General features: G+C 45.1%; 1 protein-coding gene across 1 annotated transcript; it reads left to right on the top strand.

The window, feature by feature from the left end:
* Positions 1-3,028: 3,028 nt before the first annotated feature.
* Positions 3,029-14,924, top strand: irs2a (insulin receptor substrate 2a). The gene is made up of 2 exons (XM_076983370.1): positions 3,029-6,540; positions 12,796-14,924. Exons 1-2 carry the CDS (start codon positions 3,366-3,368, stop codon positions 12,798-12,800), a joined length of 3,180 nt encoding a protein of 1,059 aa, XP_076839485.1. The 5' UTR covers positions 3,029-3,365; the 3' UTR covers positions 12,801-14,924.
* Positions 14,925-24,231: the final 9,307 nt, after the last annotated feature.

The following is a 24,231-nucleotide window of genomic DNA, read 5'->3' as shown; positions in this document are numbered from 1 at the left end:
TTTCTCTGCTTTGCTTTATTTCCACCCACAACTGCCTTCCATAAGGAAAACCAAATGAATTAATATTCCTTCTCAGTGACACTTATGTCAGTGTGCATAATACTCCTCAGCTGTATGCAGAGTTAACAAATCTGCACTCCCAGGTGAATGGAGCACATACATGGGAGCTCAGATCCAAATGGAGCTGAAATAAAGAACTGTGGGCGGGTCACGGAAGGTGGGCGGGTCACGACACGTTTCACCAGTGACTTCCAGGTCATGACAGAGGTTTCACCAATGATTTCCAGATCATGAAAGGGCTTTCACCAGTTCAGGCCAGTTCAGGTCATGACAGGGGTTTCACCAGTGACTTCCAGATCACGACAGAGGTTTCACCACTGACGTTCAGGTCACGACAGAGGTTTCACCAGTGACTTCCAGATTTTTCTGACTGCTGCTATCTCCCTCCTCCATGTTTTGTGCGCAAGTGCTATTTCTGAGCTATAGATGGGTCAGACACTGTCCCACGAGTTCCTGCAGTTCATTCTGACAGCTGGCATCAGGACACCCCCTCTTAGAGAAGAGGGAACCAGTGGGTCGAACAAAAACAAACAAACAAAAAATAGTAGAACAAAATCAAAAGAAATCATCCATGTATGGGTACTAGACTGTATCTGTGTTTTGTGAGGACTATGAAATATTGCATCAGTACTTTTTTTTTGTTTGATTTGGTTCTTCTTGTACATAGTCTGTCTTTAAATAACTGGAGTCTACTGAAATGTTTAATTAGATGTCACACACACACACCCACAACCAAATATATGAGATAACGAGAGAATGGAGAAATGATCATTCTGTTGAACACTAATCAGGAAATTCATCACTCTAAATTCAACGTGAATTCACCACATAAGACACTTTGCACCTTTTCTTGTACCATGGTGTGTAATAGGTTACACTAGAGTACCCATAATAGCCTACTGGGCCATGTCTGAGTAGCTGTATTGTGACTACTCCTGTTTGCCAGTGGGCCTTATTTACTTTTTCCACCATTGTATGAGATTAGTGACGCCTCATGCTAATGCTAACACGTGTTGCGGTGTGGACTAAGCCCCTTTGATTAAAAATTTCTGGGCAAAAACAGAAAACACAGGCAGGTGTCCAACTAACACACAGGGTCCCAAACAAGAACAAGAGGAATAGACAAAGGAGCCAGTGTGTGTGTGTGTGTGTGTGTGTGCGCGCGCGTGTGCGTGTTTGTGCATACGTGCGCGTGCATGTGTGAGGCATACATGCAGGTATGAGGTATTACTCTCATAATAGACAGCTGCTCATTTCAAAGAAGGGGTTTGTGGCCCCAGTTCTTCTGTGTATCAGTTCTTCTGTTTGAATACACTAATCTGCTTTATGGGGCCAGATTAGAAAACCAATCACAGAGGACAAATCCGTTTGCAGCTGTAGCTTGCGGGACACTCCTGGGCTCCAGGGAGTCGCCAGTTTGGATTTATTAACAATAGTGGGGCAGTACATGTTTTATAACAGCTGCATCTAAACATCCTCAGATTCGATCCGCAGATCTGCTAACAGCCGTGTACGTCGTCAAAACACAATTAGCCTAAATGCCTAAATCTTTAATATGGGTCCGTTGTTTTTTGCTTTTGGGAACAAAGTGTTGTCTGTGTTTTGAGAACAGGTCTGTTAAGAATTTGCTATTTTACTGAATCACTAGATCACCACAAACACAGTGATGCTTCACACGATACTATTTTAAGAAGGATAATGTTATAGCTATAGCAATAGTGCAAATTCGTATCTGTGTTTATACTAGGCGCATTGCGTGTCACAACAAATAACGAATTTCTTTGCAACATAGCCCAAATGCGACGTAATGTCTCAGCAGAGGCAAGACAACGCTGACTTTAAACCGTATATATTTAAACTTATTTGAAATATTTAATTAATTAAATTAATTGCGTCCTAAAACTGTACTTGGAAGACTGGCCATGGGGTGGCGTCATTTCTGAGTTCCCATAGGTATATTACCTTGTTGTGGAGTTGGTAACTGAATAGCTCTAGGTATACAAAACAACACATCATATTCCGGTATTCTGAACATTACCACGCGAAAATGAAAAAAATATGCTGAGTATTTCGCTACACCGGAAGTCGGAATTTCTATGTGATAAACAACATGAAATATACGTTGATGAGGTATCGTTTTCACATTGGTCTGTACAATGCTAAATGGATTCACACGGCTAGTTTAGCTACTAAAATGTTGAAAAACAAAAATGAATGAATGAAAAACAAAAACAATTTGTCTCAACAAGTTTATTTCCCGTGTTATCAGCGGTTCAGTGCTGACATGTAAATGCAGAGTCACGGCCGGAAACGCTGGAGGCAGTGTTGTTGGACAGGGACACCCAAGCGCGTAAAAATAGACCATCATATGTCTTATGTAAGACGCAGCGTGCCAGGACTTCTCGCTGTTTACCAAGTTGACCAGTCAAATGGAAACGCGAGTGCCTCATCGTTAGAATCTGTCCAAGCGAAACTACCCCATTTAAATGCGAATGCCGTTTCCGTAGCTCCTTAAGCCCATATTTTCTGTCTGGTAAACAACATGTCAAATTTACAAAGATGGCTTTAAAGGCTCAAACGATGAGTAACTTTTGTTTTTGTCGTGATCTTTATTAGGACTATAGTCTATATTGAATATATATATTCAAATACATTGTACAAACTCCATTTACGGAGCTTAATCGCGGTACAAAGTGAGGTTTTTATGTAAACACTATCGCACAGGGTATTCTGAAAAAGAAACATACTGTTTTCCGAGAAAAGTCAGTGTCGGTAGGTTATTTCCGACATTTTATTTTTGTACATTTGATAGTCTGACGAAGAAATGCATCATACCGCCCGAGCGCACCGAATGCGTATGTGGGTACAGTAAAGCGTGTCATCTTCGGAGTGCGTTGGGATTAGAGGAGGAAAGGACGGTTTGTGTACGGGGGATCTGCCAGCGCCGTGTACGTGATTCGTCCATCTACACGTCAATCTTTAATCTCGACCAATGAATCCAATGAGCATCGCCGTTCGTTGGCCGGGCAGACCCGCCCCTCGGCGCTCGCGCCGCCTTATATGACTGTGTGTTTTCTCCTCTCGCCAAAGCTGCCGTGTGTGTAAACGTCACATGTTGTTTTTCCCCTTTAGTTCACCGATTCCGAAAGAGGTTTTTATTCGCCGCGAACTTGTCGAGAGCGGACACCGCGCCACAACGACTAACGAGTATCGCTCTTATTCAACGTTAGTTTGTGCGGAGTTTTCTCATAGGCGTAGACAAGTCCAAGTTGTCGAAAGTGAGTCGGTGTGTTTGAAGCGCAAGGATGGCGAGTCCGCCGCTAACGGGAGGGACCTCGTTATCAAGCGTCAACGTTCACGCAAGCGGCGTCAGAAAAAGCGGATACCTCAAGAAGCAGAAGCACGGACACCGGAGATTTTTCGTTTTGAGAGAGGCGAGCGGCGGGTCGCCAGCCCGACTGGAGTATTACGAGAGCGAGAAGAAATGGAGAAACAAGTCCGCCGCGAAGAGAGTGATCTCCCTGGACTCGTGTCTGAGCATCAACAAACGCGCCGACGCCAAACACAAGCACCTGATCGCGCTCTATACCAAGGACGAATATTTCGCCGTCGCTGCTGAGAACGAGCAGGAGCAGGAGAGCTGGCACGGCTTGCTGACCGATTTAATGAGTGAGGGGAAACTGTACGACGGCGCCGTCTCCAATTCCGCGTCGTCCCTGGTGGGCTTCGACGAGGGTAATTACGGTATGATCACGCCGGTTAACGCCGCGTACAGAGAGGTATGGCAGGTCAATTTGAAATCTAAGGGACTGGGACAGACCAGAAACATCACGGGAGTTTACAGACTGTGTTTGTCGAGCCGGTCGATTAGCTTTGTGAAACTTAACTCTGAGATCGCGTCTGTAAGTCTGCAGTTGATGAATATAAGGAGATGTGGCCATTCCGACAGCTTTTTCTTCATTGAGGTGGGCAGGTCTGCGTCTACGGGACCCGGTGAGCTGTGGATGCAGGCGGACGACTCTGTTGTGGCTCAAAACATACACGAGACTATTTTGGAGGCCATGAAGGCAATGAAAGAGTTGTCAGAGTTCAGGCCGCGGAGCAAGAGTCAGTCGTCGGGCTCGAACCCCATATCTGTACCCACCCGCCGAAACTTGAACAATCTGCCTCCCAGCCAGACGGGCCTGGTAAGAAGGTCAAGGACGGATAGTGTGGCGGCCACGTCCCCTGTTACCAAGTTTACTTCCTGCCGGATACGCACTGCCAGCGAGGGTGAAGGTACCATGGCACGGCCTGTATCCATGACGATATCGGAGAATGGGAGCCCTACTGTTGGCAGCCGGAACCACATGAACAGGTCCAACACGGTTTCGGTGGGCTGCCGGACACCCGAACCCACACTGCTTCATCACAGCAGGTCCATGTCCATGTCTGCGTCTCATTCACCTCCGTGTACGGTAAGCCTGTTAAGTCTCTCCTCCACCAGCACAAATGGCTGTGCCTCCTCCACGGCACACAAACCTTCCAGCTGCAGTGGCTCCGTCTCGGGGTCTCCTAGCGACACTGGTTTCCTGTCATGTGACGACTATGGGTCCAGCCCAGGAGACGCAAGGTACAACCTGCCGAACCGCAGCAACACGCCCTCGTCTTTTTCCGGCACGCCGCCGTCTCGTGAGGGCAGTGATCTGTGTGGGTACGTAATGATGGAGAACGCATGTGGCCATTCTCTGTATAAGAACCGTGACTCCAGCAGGGAGAGACTAGACTTGGAGAAGTCGTACAGGAAGAGGACGTACTCCCTCACGACGCCACGACAGCCAAAGGCACCCCCCTCCCAGCAGTCATCGGCCTCACTCGATGAGTATATGCTAATGAGGGCAGCATACACCAATGGGCACGCTGGACCGAGCATGCACTCCGCCTCTCCAAAGGTCTCGTACCCTGAGGACTATGGAGACGTTGAAATTGGCTCCAGCAGGAGCTCCAGCAGTAACCTAGGTGATGATGGCTACATGCCCATGATACCAGGTGTGGCACCCCAAGGCAGCAAAAACGACCACTACATGCCCATGAGTCCTATGAGTGTCTCTGCTCCCAAACAGATCATAAACCCCAGATCCCACCCTCAGGCTGCAAACAACCAAGGCACAACCGACTCCCCCTGCAGTGGTTCGATGGATGACAGTGGTTACATGAAGATGTGGTCTGGCTCCAAGTCCTCACTGGAGAGCTCAGACAGCAGGGCGGCAAATGGGGACTATATGAACATGTCCCCCGTCGATCCGTATGTCTTGCCAATGCCGCCAGACTACTTCAGTGGTGGGTGTGAGCAAGCACAGCGGCCCTCTCCTTCCCTGGGGTCCTGCTCGAACAAACAGGGGCTTAAAAGAGGTGAAGATCAGTATGTCTTAATGAGCCCTCAAAGCCACAGACCAGCAGAGGAGTCCAAATACTACGCCATGTCTGCAGGAAATACTGGGCCTTCATCACCCAGCCTCTCCACCCTGCCTCCACTTAGGTACAGTCGGACCGATGGCCTGGTGCACAGACCACGAGTCAACAGACCCAACAGATTGTCTCTGGACACTCTGAAGATGTTGCCGAGCATGAATGAGCATCCTCTCCCTTCTGAACCCAAAAGCCCAGGGGAGTACATCAACATAGACTTCAGAGATGCCGCCCGGTACCAGCTGCCCTTGGGTTCAGCGGAGATCCAGGGGTCGTCACCCAGCCTTGGTGGCATCAGACGGAGATCCCCCCTCTCTGAATACATGAACCTTAACCCGAACTCGCACTCCCCAAAATCAGGGGAAACCCTGCATGAGTTGCCCGAGCTCACCAGCTGCCCGTCTGAGGAGGGGACATACTTCCACGGCAGGGAGGGAAGCTCTCCGTGCCCACCTGGCAAAGGAAAAGATGATTATGCTAAGATGACGTTTGGTGGCGGCCATATCTCTCCTTGCATCTCTGAGAATGAGGAAAGTGGTAGAGAAAGCCCAGCAAGCAGGGTACAGAGGCTCACTCTGGGTGATGAGGGCGTGCCAGGCCTAGGGGCATTCCTGTTACCCAATCCCTCGGTGGACCCCGATGGAGGGGCAAAGGTGATCCGCGCCGACCCTCATGGCCGCAGACGTCACAGCTCGGAGACCTTCTCATCCACCACCACAGTTACGCCGGTGTTCCCCAGCTTTGCCCACAGTGCCAAGCGGCACAGCTCTGCGTCTGTTGAGAACGTCTCGGTCCGGAGCAGCGAGGGTTCTGATGAGGAATATGGCAGCCCCATGTGCCGAGAAACCTCAGCTGGGTATCAAAATGGCCTCAACTATATCGCCTTAAATCTGATGGATAACCGAGAGCTGGGCAACTGTGAAAACATGATGGGCTTCAAGACTGTCAGTTGCTGCAAAGGGGGAATTAATGGACTACATGCCAGCCCATATGTGTCTTTGGGATTCAAGGAGACAGCGACCACTGTAAAAGGTGAGTTCTGCTGACGTGTTGTTGTTTTGGTTCAAACTGCTGGCAGTTAAGAGATGATGCACCATATAGGGTAGGGCTCCATTGGCTAGCAGGTGTGAATGTTATGAAGGAGACATCTTGATTGTCCAGTACTGATTCATTTTAAATGGACTTGAATTCAGTTCTACGTGTTTCATGTATTGAAGTTACAAGACAGTTGTGTATTTTAAGCTCATCAGTGTATCCTATATTAAAAAGTCAAATGCTAAATGAACAAAATTAAGTGACATTTTGGGATATGCAAAATAGGTTTTGATTCCTAAGTGTATACTGTTCTTATATATATATATTTTTTAATTTATTGCTTTCTTTTTATACAGAACGTTTACAGTTTAGAAATTAAATGGTCGTTAAAATGCGGTTGCATAGAAGAAGAAAAAAAACAAAGTACATCTGAATTCATTTCGAATTCGACTGCAAATGATTTCGGGTTTAATTATGTAATTCGTTACGCAAACCGCATACAGTTTGTATCGGGATTCGCTTGTGCAGGCCGGGAAGTTGTTGTTGCCGATAAGGACGTGTTTTTCATTCAGAGGAATTCCGAGGAATTTGAAACGTGACGAACGTGACGAACTCGGGGGGCTGTGCGATGGTAAACAACCCAAGTGCGTAGCAGCTATGACACTGCAGGAAAGAGCGAACCTCCAATCGCTTGCACTCGCCATCCCTATAAACGTAAATAAATCGGACTAATTCTCGACGTAAGTGTGTTTATCGTTGCGTTTTGGAGCTTGAATGGAAAGATGAGGACCCATATAAATTATTGAAAAACGCTATTCTTGGGTGATGCGCGCGAGCAAGGCACGTTACTAGTACACTGGAAGGGAAAGTACGGTTGTTTTAGAGCTCGTGAACTGACTTGTTTTCATTTTGTGATTGGGTCAGACTGTTGAGCTGTACCAAGAAAAATGCTTACATTTGCTGAATTATAACCAAATCAGCACCAAACCAAGAAAAATCATTCATACGTACCACCTTAACTTATTCTTAGTTTAAGATGTTGGAGTTAACAATTCAGAATCATCTAGTTCAGTACATCACATTAAGAAAATCTGTTGGAATGTCTCCTATGTCAAACACGCCTTCAGTGATATCCCCAATAGCAAAACTACAGGTGATTATTAGCTTCATTATCTGTGGGTGTGTGCAATGCAATGTTTTCACATGCTTCAGCAGTATGCTGGGTTGAACTGTGCCTGGGGCCTTTCCCGGTGCTGTTTTTGAGTATGGCTCGACAAACAGTGCCGAGGTCCATGCACCGTGGCACGTACTTCAAATCGTTTCCATCCTCCCTCGTGTCCATATTATGAAGTCCACCAGCAGCTCAAAATGACTCCTGCTGCAGCCGGCAGGCTTTAAGAACACGGTGGAAACACCACAGAGGTGTTGGCTTGTTTATGGTGAAGTTTTAACTTTGCTTTGACCGTAATCACTCCTGAGAAAGGGAATGGCTGGGGTGGGGGTTAGTGTCTCTTTAAACGAACATGTGCATCTGCATCCAGTTTTTAGTGAACAGGGGGGAGAGTCTGGGCACGTGTGGCCGTTGTGGGGGGGTTTGTTTATGGGTCGTCGTCAGGTAATGGTGAGGTTTCACGCTTGGAATGCCTGAGTGGATAAAGGTTGCTGGGTGAACCGAATACTTACTTGTTTTGGTGAGCACCTTCCACAGGGAGAGGCTTAAGAGTTCTCCCCCTCCCCCCCTGCCCCTCCTCCTCACCCCTCCCCCTCTCTCTCTGTTTCTCTGTTTCTTCCCTTTTCTCTCCTTTCCCTTGGCAGACCTTTTGTTCTCTTGAACAGTGTTGACAAGCACTGTCTTTGTTAAATGTTTTTTTTTTTAATCAAAGCACATGAAGCACAGTGCTTTAGGAAAGGCTAATGTGTGTTTGAACTGTAGCATCCAACTCTCAGCCATGTTGACATTTTATTCCAGGGAATACACGGGATGAAGGGCATAATCTGAACGAGATTAGCAACATTTTATGAAGGCAGATGAGAAATTTGTCCATCTTGTTTATGAATAGATGAAAATGTAGATGTTTTAACAGTCTCTCTCTCTCTCTCTCTCTCACACACACACACACACGTTTACAGGCTTAGGCATTTAATGTCTTCATGTCAGTATGACTGCTGGATTGTGGAATTTTGGTAGTACTCAAGTCCTGAATCTCAGCTAGCTGAGGGGGCTAACTGGAAAATCAATACAGCAGCACTGCATACTTAATCATCAGGACTGTAGTGAAAGATCATGTCTCAGATCATTCTTTGAGATTGACTTATAAATTAGGGTTGAACTCTTTAAATCTGCTGATGACTGTTTGCACAAATCAAAACAATTGTTGCTGTGCTTTTATGACCAAGCTTGTTTGTCAGTGCTTCGCTAGCCCAACCCCTCCAGCAGCTCCTTGACCTTAATCAACAGCGAGGTCATTTGAAAAAAAAACGACCCTTTCCTTGTTTGATTTTGCGCCCTATCATATGCATGTTATGGCCACTGGCTGTTCACTGCAGTTGGAGGCATGCAGGGGAAGACTGATCCTTGTTTACAACCAAGAACTGGATCAACAGAGAAAAAAAGACAGAGGGGTGTCGTAGGGACTTGGCTCAAAAGCCTAGAAGAGTTTCTTTCTTTCTCACACACACAAACTCTCACTGTCTTTCAAGATTCTTGGGGCTCTGTGTGTGTGTGTGTGTGTGTGTGTGTGTGTTTGGCAGATTGTGGGGCAGAGTGGGTGTATGTGTAAGTGCACCTGCCGCTCCACACACCACGGGCCCGTTATCGGGCACGGCAGCAGCACAGACAATACACTAATGACAGCACGCCATCTGCTCCGGCCCCAGGACAGGGGCTAGTGTTCGTCCATCAGAGAGTGAGAGGGGGATGGAGGGAGAGATGGCTCGGGCGGGGGGGGGTAGAGTGGGGTAGATGTGACAGGAAGAAACCCTAGCGTGTTTAGTGTGGAAAGGAGAGAGCTAGACGTGTATTTGCTGTTTTGGCTAACTTGTTCATAATTTGCGAGAGGGTGGCAGAGACGACGGGCGCACAAACACGCCGGTGTGCAGCCAGCAAGGCTGTTTTTACAGAGGCGGTCAGGTTTCAGACAGGCACTCGCTCACCCCTGTGAGCATGCTCAGTGCAGCTCTATCATTCTGACCTGTTGTTTTCTTGTGCGCTCTCTCTCTCCCTCTCTCTCTCTCTCTCTCTCTCTCTCTCTCTCTCTCTCTCACTTTCTCTTTCCTTTCCACATGTGTTCTTTTGCTTAGCTACATGCTTTCGCTTGCATTTTTATTCTCTCCCTCCCTCTCCGTGTTTTCTTATGAGCTCAATTCATTTCCAGTGGCTGTGGTTGCCTGTGGAAGGGTCTGGCAGCTAGAGTGAGGAGCGCGGGCCATCTTATCTGCTTCTGATGGCAGTAGCTGGTGTGTGTGTGTCATATTCTGCTCAGGCAGCGGGAAACTGCAGGCTTGCATGGGGCAGTCCAAACTGGCTTCTTGGGGTCAACATTAAAGCTTTGCACTGGTCCCTGTAAACCCAAGACCTAATCCAGAGTGTTATCCCAGCCAGAACTCTAGTAACCCAATCTGCAGCATCAGCTGTGTTGTTACCCCCCAAAAATAATTGGCCAAAAAAAAAAAACGTCTGTGGGCTGTCCCCGCCCCCATGCAGAGTCACACAGGCTAAACTAGGCCGGGATGTTCTGGCTTGAGATAACCGCGGCAACGCCGTTAACATTAGCCACATTTAGCTCGGGGCAAGAGAAGGAGATTACGCTTGAGGGAGGGGGATTAGACATTGTTCAGGAGCTTGCTTCAGGGTGGATGAGGGGCATTTACGCACACACAAAACACACACTGACACAAACATACATGTGTTCAAATGGACCTTGCAGCTGTTACTGAGAGGAGGTTGATTTATTTACTCAATCCAAAGTTTTTGTTTGTTTGTTTGTTTGTTGTTGCTTTTGGGGCCCTTTGGCTGGGACAGAACACAGACTATAGCCTTGGTCCAATATGTTATGGCCCGATATGGTTCCTGGTGGTCCCAGATGGTCTCCTGTTTCCCAGCTGGAGGTTCTCTTTATCCAACATTACTTACGTTGGCAGACATTGGCTACATTGTGCTGTGCATGTGCTAGTCCATTGTAGCTTGACTTCCCTGCCCCACAATGCACCATCACCGTATTCCAGATCCTCCTGCCTTACATTCTAACCTGGTTACCAAGCAAGTACTAAATGTTGTGTGGAAATAACCAAAAACAAAAGCAAAACCAGTGGGGGCATTGGTACCCCACTGGAATGGTACCCCACTGGAATGGTACCCCACTGGAATGGTACCCCACTGGATTGGTACCCCACTGGAATGGTACCCCACTGGAATGGAAGATGGAAAACTGTCCGTGTCATTCCTGAAACTTCTTTCAAGATGAGAGAGGGTGCTTGACTTTCAGTTTCCAGTCAGCATCATAAATATGGAATATTTGGGATTGCGGGAATGTTCAGTATATAATTATTCCCCACACTGAGTGATCAGTGTAGACTGGTAGCAGTAAGTACAGGGTTCCCATGGAGAAAGTTTCTTGTTCAGGTGCAGTGTGAAGGCCTCGAATGACTCATTGTTGGAACCCTGCGTGTTCTCTTGCTAATTATACCCAGAGAGACGGGAATACTCAACGAGGGCAAACGTGGACGTGTAGGCTGAGCGGGGCAAGCGGGGCAGAATCTTGGGGATCACCTGGCAATTATGGAATAACTGGGTGTCTTATGTTATTGAGTTGAAGAATTTCAACTCCTCCTTCTCACCAGAGGTGGAGTCCAAGGCTCTGGAACGGTTCCCCTCCCCAGAACCCTACCCCCAAAATTTTGGTCTCCCACCTCATTCCATGAACTCCTATTGCCCTTGGCCTAAACCTACGACGTGAATCCCCTGGCGTGAGAAATGCGCGTGAGTATGGTCAAGGCTAGGGGCCAGCCGAACGTCCCCCGTGTCCTTCACGGCCCCGTTTGCGTACATTCTGAATCATTCCAGCCTCACGTGGCCCCTTTAATGGTGCCGGAGACCTGCAGAGCAAGCGGCATTGTGACACCCCGCCCTCTTGCAGGACTGGGGATTAATGTCCTAGCCATCACGTGAGGAGGACACGGGAACCTCGGCGGCCAGTCTGAACCTGCTGCATCAGCTGCTCCCTTACCGGCCTATCGCCATGGGTGGGAGGCAGTGGGGCGGGGAAAAGGGTGTGGCTACAAAATAATAGGAATAGATGGCCGCTTTCGAAAGGGGTGCGATAAATAGAAAGAATAAATTAATGGAGGAGGGAAAAAAGTGACTTATTCGGGGGGTAAGAGGACCGTGCATCGTCCGGTGTGTTGGTTTTTCTTGCACTGCCTGCCAGGCGCCAATGCGTGCGCAGCCCTGCAGGCTGGTGCGCCTCGACTGCAGCCTTGGCTCAGTGGAACGGTGGGATTCAGGCAGTCATTTTATTCTTGGTTTGACAGATTATGTAATGACTGCTCTCCGGGGCGTCCACTCGAGTCAGGCCTCCTCCCACTCCCCACTCTGCCAGATCTGAAGCTTTCATCCATTCCTTTACTCAGTGACTGTAATCCCGGTGGGATTATATTGGAATTATATTGGGATTAGTCCATCTGTGGTAAATGGGAGCTGGTCAGTGTAGCAGGTAGCTGCTCTTGCTTCCTCTGCCCTGCCCCGTTGATTGGTTGAAATTGGAGTGTAGTTTAAAAATGACTGTGCATAAAGGGTTAATCCCCGATAAACACTGCATGTCGGTGGGAGAGGCTAACGGTGGGCAAATGCTCTGTGAATTATGGGACTGAATAGGCATGCTAAAATGGTCTGATGGATTAAGCCGTAAGGCCGTGATTTTGTAATGTCTGAGAGAGCAACAGAATAATACCTGGACTGGGTAAAGTGGAGGTTGAATTTGAGGTGTGTGCATAGCTGTTATTCTGAATGCATACACACACACTCTGTACGAATGGGCAAACATCGAAAGGTCCGATCCTATAACGCAATTGCAAGCATACATAGATAAAGAAGTCCAGCTCCTGAACTTTTACCTAAAAGGCTCTCATAACGGGTCCTACGTAAAATGCGTTGTCTCTGATTTATGGAATTGTTACCCATAATAAGTAGGGTTTATGGTTAAAGGAAGGATTGCACATTCTAACCATCATGTCTTATCTTTATGTCTCCCTCAGACTGATCGTCATGCGGATCTTTGTCATCCTCAAACTGATACGTGGGATTTATGGGAATTGGTACCGGAAACCCGTGACTGTGACCGGAGGTGGTGGCCTTCGCTATGGCTGAACCGTGCTGCTGTAAATGAACTCTGACCTATGACCATCACTCTTCGCCTGAGTTCCAGAGGGCTAAATATGTGAGCGCCTTCTGGGCTGGACACTTTAAACATGAACGCCCCTGCGAGTAGGTGTCTCTGCGATCCTCTCTGCCCTTCAGGAACTGCATATTGCTGCTTTGTAAGTGGCGATGGTCACAGAGTTGACTCATGTATGTTGTATACTTTTCTGTTATTGTCATAACACCTTAATGGATTTGGCTGACCCTGAAGATTGAAATACAAACCCCCAATCCCACACCACACACCCACACCTTAAACCATACGCAGAATCTATAATATTTACTTAATATTGACACAAATCTTTAAAAGGTACATATTTAATATTTTATTTATTTATACCTAGTAGAAATAGTGAAATGTTATTTCATTGATTAACAGTGACCCAAGACACTGCTACAAGTCCTACCTCAGGAAAAAAGAATGGGTGTAACAAATTAAGATTTAATGCAAATTTATGATTTTGATTTCTGGTTCTTAAATTTTAGTGTTCTTAAATGACCAATCAAAAGCCTTACTGTCTCACTGATAAGAGGATTTACTGAAAACTGTACTTCTTTGGAAAGTCAGGATATGAAAAATATTCAAATATAAACTTATTGTATCTGGTTTATATTTTTTGTAAATGCCTAATTTATTTCACACTGACTAATGAATACCTGAATGAGAGAGGCCAATTATCATAGAAATATATGCAAATTTTACAACTACATAAAATGTTTATTGCACACCATAATGAATGCCTACCCTCACAGAGATTAGTACAGAAATAAATATTATTTTTGTGACCAATTATACCAATTATATAAAATTATATAATGTGCTCTAATGTACAATGGTAGGTGTGGCTATAGTTAGACCCCAGAAATCACTGCTGATGTCGCCAAGCATCATAGCTGCTTATGTATACTTCCACTTTCAGTTCCCCTCATCCATGTCTTCAGAGGTTATGACGAAAATAGTAGAGGGCCGAGGGGTTAAGCGATGGTGCGTCTGGTATCTTCAGCAACGGGGCAGACGTGCAGGAGCCCCAGGGGCAGCTGAGATGCTGTGGTGGCTGCTGCTTGCAACTCTGTGCGCAACTTCGCATTGTAATACATGACACACTCGAATGTAGAGCCCGTAATTCACTCATGAACAACCCAAGGAGGCGTAGAATGATACCTGCACCAAAACTGCTAAGCTAACATTTCTCAGTAACCCCCCCCCCCCCCCCTTCCTTCCTCCAACACTAATTTTGTGAACTGTGTACAAAGTTATTATTAGCGGATGGCGTTTTCAATACTGGAAGTTTAGCAGCATTTATCTGAAAATATCTAAAGTAAGTGGCAAAGTAAACAACGGATTTTTTATTTTGTTTTTTGCCAAGTGCACTGGTGAAAAATGTTTAGTATTTCAGCTAACAAACCTTCAACTAATTTTAGCAGCAATGCTGATATCCTCCCATACCATAGATTCTTTAAAAAGCCTTCATAAACAGAGACACGTTACCTAAAGGCACTTTATTAAGTAATCCTACAAACTACTTGATTCTAGGGGAGATCATGCTTTTAGGTACCATCCCTTCACTTTCTTTATATGCAATATTTACACACAAAGCAAATTAGTTTACAAAAAGGAACCAAATGTATAAAGACTCTGTTAATATATTTGTTGAAAGATTTACAGAGCAACTGACTAAATGCTGTTAATGCTATTTGTACATTTTCATTTCTTTATTCCAACTTTGGAAACTTTCTTTTTATTTGCTTTATGGAACTTAAATTTAACAGTGTTTTCAAAAGCTTATATATAGATCTTATTGAACATGCTGTCTTCCATTGTATAAATGTCATATACTGTGTTCTCCGTGATGCTATAATGCTATTAAGAAATCATTTAAAGTATCTTAGTTAAATATATATTTTATTTGTGTTGAGAGGATAGTAACATGCAATAATTAAATAAAAATATTATTTAAGAAAAACATACTTGGTGCCTGTTTCATTAACTTCACTTACATTTCACTTTCACTTAAATCCTATTTTCATACAAATAAGCACTATACCCTGCAAATAGAAGCAAGTTAACTGCTAGCCACAACTATTAAAGCTTATTAAACACCAACTAGGTTAGTACACAACACAGGATATTCATCATGCTCAGACTGTACTAGTTAGCTCCGGGGCTAACAGGAAGGAACACGCTGTTCCCCCGTAAACAAGACAGCCAATTACTTCCTGCTGGGCAAGCAGCAGAAAAGACTCGAGCTGGGGCGGAGCGCCGCGTTTCCGAAGCGCGACAACCATCCGCCATCCCGGTTATAAGCCAGTATGAGGTCTGGCGAAGCGCTTCCCCCGTCTTCAAAGGGCCCGGCAGGAAGTTAATAGAGTGCGAATGGCTCCCTTCCTGCTCTCCGCCGGACGCGGCGCGTGGTGGAGCGATGGTCGACGAAAACACGCGCGCGCGCACACAGAATCAAACAAAAGCCACGTCGTTGCACGCATGTAACACGTAACAGCCAAAAGCAAATCCGTATGAGCGCACGTTCAAGTTAGATAAACGCGTTTTTTTTAAACGCGACACTCCGAAATTCCTTGTGTCTTTCTAGACTCTAGGTAATCAAATGAACACACAAAGGCTTATAATCTCCCACAGTCCCTTAGCGTCCAACGTGTGCATGCGGGTTCACGTGCGGTCACCTTGGTTGTTCAGGAGTGTAGTGTTATGCAACATTATGGGAAGAAAGACTTGTGCTCTGGTTACATGCTGAATCCTCTGCCTCACTCACACAGTGGGCAGTTTCACACCAATCAAAAGGACGTAGTTTAAAATTGGGGAGCACGGTTAAGATTTTTTCCTCTCCTGCATGTTAGCACCAAATGATTGTTTCTTAAAAGTGACTTGGCTGTGTTCACGTTGTTAAATTGGCCACCTTTGAACACAAGTGTATATTTTCGACTTATTTGGTGGCATTAGGGTCAGATAAAGATCTAAGTGTCATTTATATCATGTTCAGGCTGCACGTCTTGTGCTGTTACCAGACCTGCTACTACTGGTAACCATAAAACTGGTACTACTGGAAACCATAACTGTTGCCACAAATTGAATGTCACTATCGCCTTACTGGTTTATAAACCTCAGCACTTTCTCCCAGTGCAAAGGCAAAGTTCAAAGTTCAGAGTTTTCTCACATGCTTTTCCAAATATTTTAAGTAAACAAACAAAATACTGCTTTTGAGTGCCGATCATGAATCAGAACTTCTTGATTCTCTTCAATTCCTATCTTATAAGGAAATATCTAGTGGAGTGGGAAAGAATACTTCAATTACTTTTGCGTGTAAAATTGCAGGTAACATGGCTCCAATGACTCCATTTTTGTCTAAAGATGTTAAAGATGTAAAATAACCGGACACCTTTTCTGCAGTATACAGTTCCGAAGTGTTCATGGCTACTTCCACAAGTATCTTGTATCCTATTTTAACTGAAATCTAGATCTAGGTAATCAGATAGACCTCAGGGCTTGAAAACAGCTCAACTGTACACCAAGTGTCCTATTTATTTGGCTATTATTTCCATGATAAGGTCTTCTGTTTTGAGCGTATCCTGAACACTACGAACTGCTGAAGACTTTAGGATTCTTATGGCCATGCAGTGAGTGTTTGCAGGAGCTACATATCAAGGCCTATGAGCTGTGAGACAACAGGCCACTACAAAGCCAGCAGAGGTGTGGAGTATCTATTGCACTCTCTCTCTCTCTCTCTCTCTCTCTCTCTCTCTCTCTCTCTCTCTCTCTCTCTGCATCTATATCATTCTGCTGTGTGTGGTCTCCAGCTCACGAGGTCCCTCGCCAGCCCCTCCCTCTTTGTGCTTCTGTGTAAACATTACATCATCACCTGGGCATGTCCCACACCAGCACGGAGTCTCCACGGAAACCCCTGGGTGCCCCACTGTGCAACACACACTGAGGAGACGTCGGCCTTTGGCACCCAGCACTGGTTTCAGGTCGAGAACGTTTTGGCCAAATGAGAACAAAACAATAACAAGCTGTGTCTGAGCTGATCAAATATGTCCACCCTCTCTTAGGGCTCTTAGGTTCAATTAGAGTGTGTTACAACAGAGAACCCACACAGCAAAATCTGGTGTCCATTGCATAGACATGAAAAAGAATATTAAGGCTTTTTTATGTGGAAACAATCATATCTGTTTTCTATTCCAGTCATAGTATAACAGTATTGAACTAATATAATTTTTGCATTGCTGATGTAATGATAAATATTATGTATATTGACAGAAGCTTTGCTTCAAAACAGTATTGTTGTGGCTTGGACTTTAATTTGGGCAATATTTAGTCTTATAATGGCTTTGGCTTAATGTTCTTAAATGCTAACCACGTTAAAGATGTAAAGATTTTAACTTGGCTGGAGGTTAATAAGGACCTCTGCTTTCACAGAAGAGTAGCACGCTGAGGGATCCAAGCCAAACGGGCCCCGATTCTCTCAAAGGCAGGAACAAGGAGCTGTGGAGGTTCTCAGATGGTGGTGAGCAGACAGGCCATCACCTGTCTGACTCGGCCGGCCAGCCAGTGGTGCGTGTCATAAAGCTGTACACCAGCAGCATATTAATGAGAGTGGAGAGGGTGCAGAGGGTGCAGGGATTGGGTGTGTGTGGGGGGTGGTGGGGTGTGGGGGGGTGTTTAGGTTTCCCCCCTGTCAGGAAGCAATGGCACAGTCCAGAAAATCACTTGCTGGCAGGTGGTTGGGTATGCAAATGAGGCAAGATGATAGCCTGCGGACAGCGTGTGTGTGTGTGTGTGTGTGTGTGTGTGTATGTGTGTGGGTCTGGATGTGTGTGTGTGTGTGGGGGGGGTCTGGATATATGTGTGTGTGTGTGTGTGTGTGTGGGTCTGGACGTATGTCTGTGTGAGCTCGCAGGTGTGTGTTTGTCTACGTTTGCACATGCTTGTGCGTTTGTATGTCTGTATTCTGGTTACACACGTGATCAATGAGGAACATTGATGTGTGTTTAAGGCGACACAGCAAATGCTCTGATCCTCTGAGGAGCATCCACAGATCACGCTCACGTTCACTCCCACACGAGCTTCTCCAGCCTCCACTCCGCTGCTGTAGCAACGCATGCAGCTCCACTACATGTGGGAAACATATAGATAAGCACTTATAGATTTTTCCCTATGCATTACCAGCATCTACTCTAACAGCTCGCTGGAGACCGATTGGTCTTTCCTAGTTGCTTGTCAAATGGCCACCCGTAATGAATCTCTAATGAAACGACAGCAGTAAGGATCAGCTACAGGCCTTGTGCGGTTTGAGTGCTTGCACTGTTGAAGATTGACAAGACAGAGTCGTTATTTGAAGTCAATAAAAACAAATAAAAAAGGAGACAGAACCCCTCTGATCCAACTAAGTTTCACGGGTATGTAGTTGGTGCTATATTTTATATGCAAAACTATGCAAGCATGCTTGCACACGCAAGCAGACACACACTCCCACACCTACACCCATATACACACCCACTCCACACCTACACCCGGTCCCACACTTACAGCCATACACACACCTACGTATCGTAAGGATCAGCCATTATGCTTCTGGACAGAACACGGCTCCCGTCTATGAGGATGCCATTAGTCGCCATGGCAGCGTACGCACATGCATTATGCAAACATGCCTACAAACACACTACATCAGTCTAAATGAGGCTGATCCTATCACATCATACTGACTGGGAGCTGTGATACTCAAAGACGAATTCTGCTGTAGGTTTGAGAGAAGAGGAAGAAGAGGAGGAAGAAGAAGGAGGAGGAGGAGGAGGAGAAGAGACATCATTCTAAATAAATACAGCATGCATTCAATTGTGCAAACCAGCACATCAATTCAAGTGCAGTTGAATGGTGTGAAACAATAGTAAATGTGATGTAGGAGGGAAATGAATGAAAAGATGTCTGAAAGGCTGAAGAAAGAACACAATGAAACAAACCAACTGCGTTAAAAGCACCTTCGGTCCTTTGGCTGTCGGGAGAGGTTTGTCATCACCAGACTGGGCAGTTTTTGTCCAGCTGTTGACATTTGGATGAATAGTATGCACATCATTAGGCAGGAAGCAGATTCAGAGACAATATAGCAAGTATCTCAATAATGAGTTGTGTGTGTGTGTGTGTGTGTGTGTGTGTGTGTGTGTGTGTGTGTGTGTGTGTGTGTGTGTGTGTGACCCTAGAGTGTGTGAAAGGCATGTTCCCATTTTGTAGCTTTTCAGATGTCCTGAATTGTCACAAAACAAGGGTGTGTGTTATTTATTTTTTTCATATGGGTTAGATGAATACAGGAGCAGTAAATAAGATCTATGAAAGTGTGCCAGAATAACAATGCGATCAATACAGAGCACGTTTAGAAATCACATAAAACAACAATCACAGAAACAATCAGAACTTTACTCAGAATCACTATTATTATTATTATTATTAATAAAGTATTATTAAAAAAATACATTTGCTTGTTTTTTTCATTAATTTTATATATCAAGTATATAGCATATTTTACAAACGCACATGATCTACAGTGAACTCCCAGAGATATTAGGTAGATGGTAGACGATTAGCATTATTGAGTTATATTCTCAAGAGAAAATGATAGTTCTTTTAGAGCTAGTCTTTAAGTGAGCGCTGCATTTAATCGGTGTGATAGACGTTCACTGAAAATGGACACGCGAGTAATGCACGCGAGTCTGAGAACAATTTAAGGTTTTAATAATGCAGTGGGGATGAAACCATTAAGGTAATCGTTTTGTCCAGCCAACGCGTATTTTCACTCGTTTCCGTTTGTTTGCTTTGCGAGTAGGGACGTCTTCTGCAGCAGCGCTGATCAACGGGGGACAAATCACATTCATCCTGGGTTTGATTCAAGGAGATTTAAAGGCCTCTTAAATGTATCTTAATGAGATCTTGGGGTGTACTTCAGAGCAAGACGTGGAGAGATGGATTTACAATTATTGTAAATTAGCATCTGCGGCTCACGTGCATTAAAGTCAGCCAGCCCCTAATTGACTGCAGACGTCGTGTAACGTGATACTCTCCACGACCACGTTCTCCCGCCCACGTGTGTGCACGTTTCTTTCCGCACGCAGGAAAAACATTCCATGGAGAAGCGAGAAACGCGCTTTGAAGGAATCCCAACGGGGGCGTGGACGCTGAGCGCGCACGCGGGCGGCAACAGGAGCAAATCCAGCTTGTAAACATGTGCACGTGCGCAGAGTCCCGTCCCACACCCTTCTTAACTAACAATCGAGAGCAGACTGTTATCGTGCTTGATCGGAATTGTTGTTTTTTTTTCTCGGAGCAAGAATAGAAGACCATAAAGCCAAACGCTTCCTGTCCAGTCCTGCCCTCGTGGAACTCCACAACAGTATTCAAACCCTTATTTTAAAGGTTATATTGCTCATTTTTAAGGAACTAAGTCATTTTGTCACCAAAAAGGTCAACCACATCACACGATCCATAGACTGGTTTAGGAGCAACACCACCAGAACGTTAGGCGCGCACGTTAGCAACAGAAATAGAGATTTGGTGCCCCCGACCTATCGTTTTGATCCCACTTCTTTAACAGCTGCCCTGGATCAAATGTAATCAAAGAAATGTCTAGGTACATGTCAAAACGTGAAAGTAAAGCATAAAGCGTGCTTACAGAATGATACATTTATGTGGTGATTTGGATTTAATAACGTCCTTCAAAATAAAGGCCTCGCAATAATGTTGGAACCTACTACAAGACTACTGAATAGATCAGGATCGTATGAGTTACATAATCTTATATATTATACAAGTAACTCGGAGCATACAACTGTGTTTGTGGTCATGTACAAAATAGCAGATTTCATGATAGAAGTGCAAAATTTTGCTTCTTGAAGTCACATGTTCTATGTGGTCAAGGATACAAAAGACCAATGAGTAACACTTCATTATTCTGCATACATAACTCCAAGCCTATACTAACAAAGCCAATGCAAGCAAATAGATCCTATTTGTGAAGTAAATGTCCTAACACTAACCTGTTATAAAGTTAACTCCGATCAAAATGAACATTGACTACGGTCATATTACACTCAGTACTTCATTAGGTACACCTGTCAAACTGCTCATTAACACAAATGTCAAATCAGCCAATCACATGGCAGCACCTCAATGTATTTAGGCATCTAGACATGGTCAAGACAATCTGCTGCAGTTCAAACTGAGCATCAGAATGGGGAAGAAAGGTGATTTAAGAGTCTCGATTTCTGCTGTGACTTTTGAATGGTAGGGTCAGAATTTGGCATCAACAACATGAAAGCATAGATCCATCCTGCCTTGTATCAACGGTTCAGGCTGGTGGTGGCAGTGCAATGGTGTGGGGGATATTTTCCTGGCACACTTTGGGCCTATTAGTACAAATTGAGCATCGAGTCAACACCACAGCCTACTTGAGTATTGTTGCTGACCATGTCCATCCCTTTATGACCCCAGTGTACCCTTCTGATGGCTACTTCCAGCAGGATAATGCACCATGTCATAAACCGCGAACCATCTCAGACTGGTTTCGTGAACACAATAATGAGTTCACTGTACTCAAATGGCCTCCACAGTCACCAGATCTCAATCCAATAGATCATCTTTGGGGTGTGGAGGAACGGGAGATTCGCATCATGGATGTGCAGCAACTGCGTGATGCTAACATGTCAATATGGACCAGACTCTCTGAGGAATGTTTCCACTACTTTGTTGAATCTATGCCATGAAGGATTAAAGCAGTTCTGAAGGCAAAAGGGGGTCTGTCCTGCTACTAGCAAAGTGGACCTAATAAAGTGGCCACTGAGTGTATATTACAAGAAAAAGTCAAGAATGATGTCTTAGATAAACTTACTCTGAGGTGAACACACACACACGACCAAAAACATAAGTAAAGGGGATAAGAGAGTCGTCATCAGACTGTGCCTCACACCTGCTAGCTACATAAAGTCAAAGAAGAGGTCTCTTTTTCATAATGTGAAGATTCATCACTGAACAAATTGTATCAGTCCATTAACTGAATGAATCCTGTTCAATTCCACATCATAGGTGTGTGACTGACATGACTGTTAATGTTTTGTAAGAAACCTGTTGATGCTACGAATCCTTTGGATTTATCTTGCTAACTTTCAAATCATAATAAAATTGGGGATAAGCGTAAGCTCGAGAAGGATTATTTGTCACTTTGGCAGTTTAGTGCCTTGTGAATTGTTTGAGAAGGCCAATTATTGACTTTTAACTGTGTTTCTCCTGTTCTTTTTTACAGTGAACTCCAAAAAGTCTTGACCTAGTTGCTAGCCTCTTCTGCTCTTGAAGTGTGGAGAAAGTGGTGGTCTAGAGTACGGATTACGAAGTCTCTAATTGACGATAAGAGGTCAAAACTTTGGCTAGTAAAAAACCTGGAGGGTCCTTGAGAACCACTGGCCACTACAGCCTCAGCCAAAGTGATGCTACTGGCCCACAAGGTTCAATCTGACCTAAATCCTCCAGTCTTCTAAGATCTGCTGCAAACTCTTGGTTTCTCTACTGCTGTATTGTTGCTTTCTAACCAGTCCTGCTTTATTATTTTCTATGTCAGTGTTGCTGAAAATATCACTTAACCTTAAACGTAGGTCAAGTTAACAAGAGATTTTTTTTAGACTCTGGACCTATTTGTTTTACATTAAAAAGTTTATGTTCCAGAGACAAAAATCTCAATAAAAATAAAATACTCAGCTAATTGAACAGCAGATAAACCCAGTCCCTACACAGCTGCATACATTCTCCATATGAACAAAATACCTCAATTCCATTAATCTAAAACAAAGTCACTTATCACTTGTGGATTTCACTTCCCCTAAAGAGTTGTGCTTTACATTTATTGTCAGACCTAGCTGTCAGAGTGACTCATGCTGTGAACTACCCAGGTCCACTCCAGCCGGGATTCATCCCTGAGCACAACACTGTGGGTGTAACGTTTATTTTTATTATTATTGTTATTATTATTATTATTGCCTCACAAGGCAACAAAACTGTAAACACGTCTGGCCTGTCAGTGCCCACAGAGCGTCTGAAATCTTGAAAGGCCAGTGCTGTCAAGGTGACGTCTGAATGGACGCCTTGCATGTTATTATTCTCGGTGTTTTACAGGCACATGGCGGTCAATAGAAGGAGCCGATTACTGAGACAGCTGCATCCAGCCCTGTCATCACCATCCCCCCACAAGAAGTGGCTTTACTTTGCCCTTTCCTCAGTCCACTCAACATCCACGCCCCGCAAGCGTGCCTGCAATGTGACTGTGCGCCATTAAAACCACGGTGAACATCTTTGGGTTTTTCTTTATCACTTCACAGGGGTACATTTCGAGCTGAGGTAAATGGACAAGGATCCATGTTGATCCAGTGGATCGTAGCAAACGACGGGGGTTTTTTCTTGAGTTACGAGCTTAACGGTCAACGGCTAACATTCTGCAGCCATTTGCTGATGCAGAGCAGTCAACGCTAAAAGATATTTGCCCCCCCCCTCCTATTTCAGGTACGAACACTGAATGCTGCTTACGGCACCTTTAAAACGGGAGTGCGTGGGGAGGAAAGGTCAGCTACTGACCTGTCAAGCAGCTTTAGTCGAGACACAGGCAAGCAGTTGGAGTGCCTGCCGTCCAAAGGATTGTGGATATCGTGTCAGTCGAGCCTCTTCAAAGCTGGATAACAGGATTGGCCACCATCGACCTGCATACAAATCCTTCTCCATGGGGAAACAGGCATGGTCGCCCATTGCGTGTTTTGCCTTAATAGATGAGCTCGTCTGACTTTGAGGTCAAAACAATAGGCAGAGCCTCTCCGTGCCTCAGTCTTCCTGCGCACAGAAGCCAACATGGAGGGGGTGTTGGGGCTTATGGGCTTAAAGATGCCAGTTTGCTCTCTGTATCCTCCAAATGTCTGTGGTTCTCTGTGATTTGACATGCCTACTTCAAAACCAAAAAAGTCAGCTGTGTTAGGACACAGAAAACACTAAAATACACCTCCTACCAGGGGGGTGGGGAACCATTACTAGAAAACATCTAATTTTCCTCATTAACGCCTAGAATGCTTATTATACTGTCATGGCCCATTTGGTCTGCATTCATTTGAGCATCAAAACGGTATGTGCCAATCACGCACTTGCCCCGCAAATACTGTGAGGTCACGGACACCCATATCTGAAATGTTTGTTTCCTAAACCGTGTACAGAAATCTCAGAAAGCTTCGTAAGCATGACTTCC

This window comes from Brachyhypopomus gauderio, chromosome 20, assembly GCF_052324685.1.
Source record: "Brachyhypopomus gauderio isolate BG-103 chromosome 20, BGAUD_0.2, whole genome shotgun sequence".
NCBI lineage: Eukaryota > Metazoa > Chordata > Actinopteri > Gymnotiformes > Hypopomidae > Brachyhypopomus > Brachyhypopomus gauderio.
Note: the sequence above shows the minus strand (reverse complement) of the source record. Positions and strands in the feature narration are given on the sequence as shown.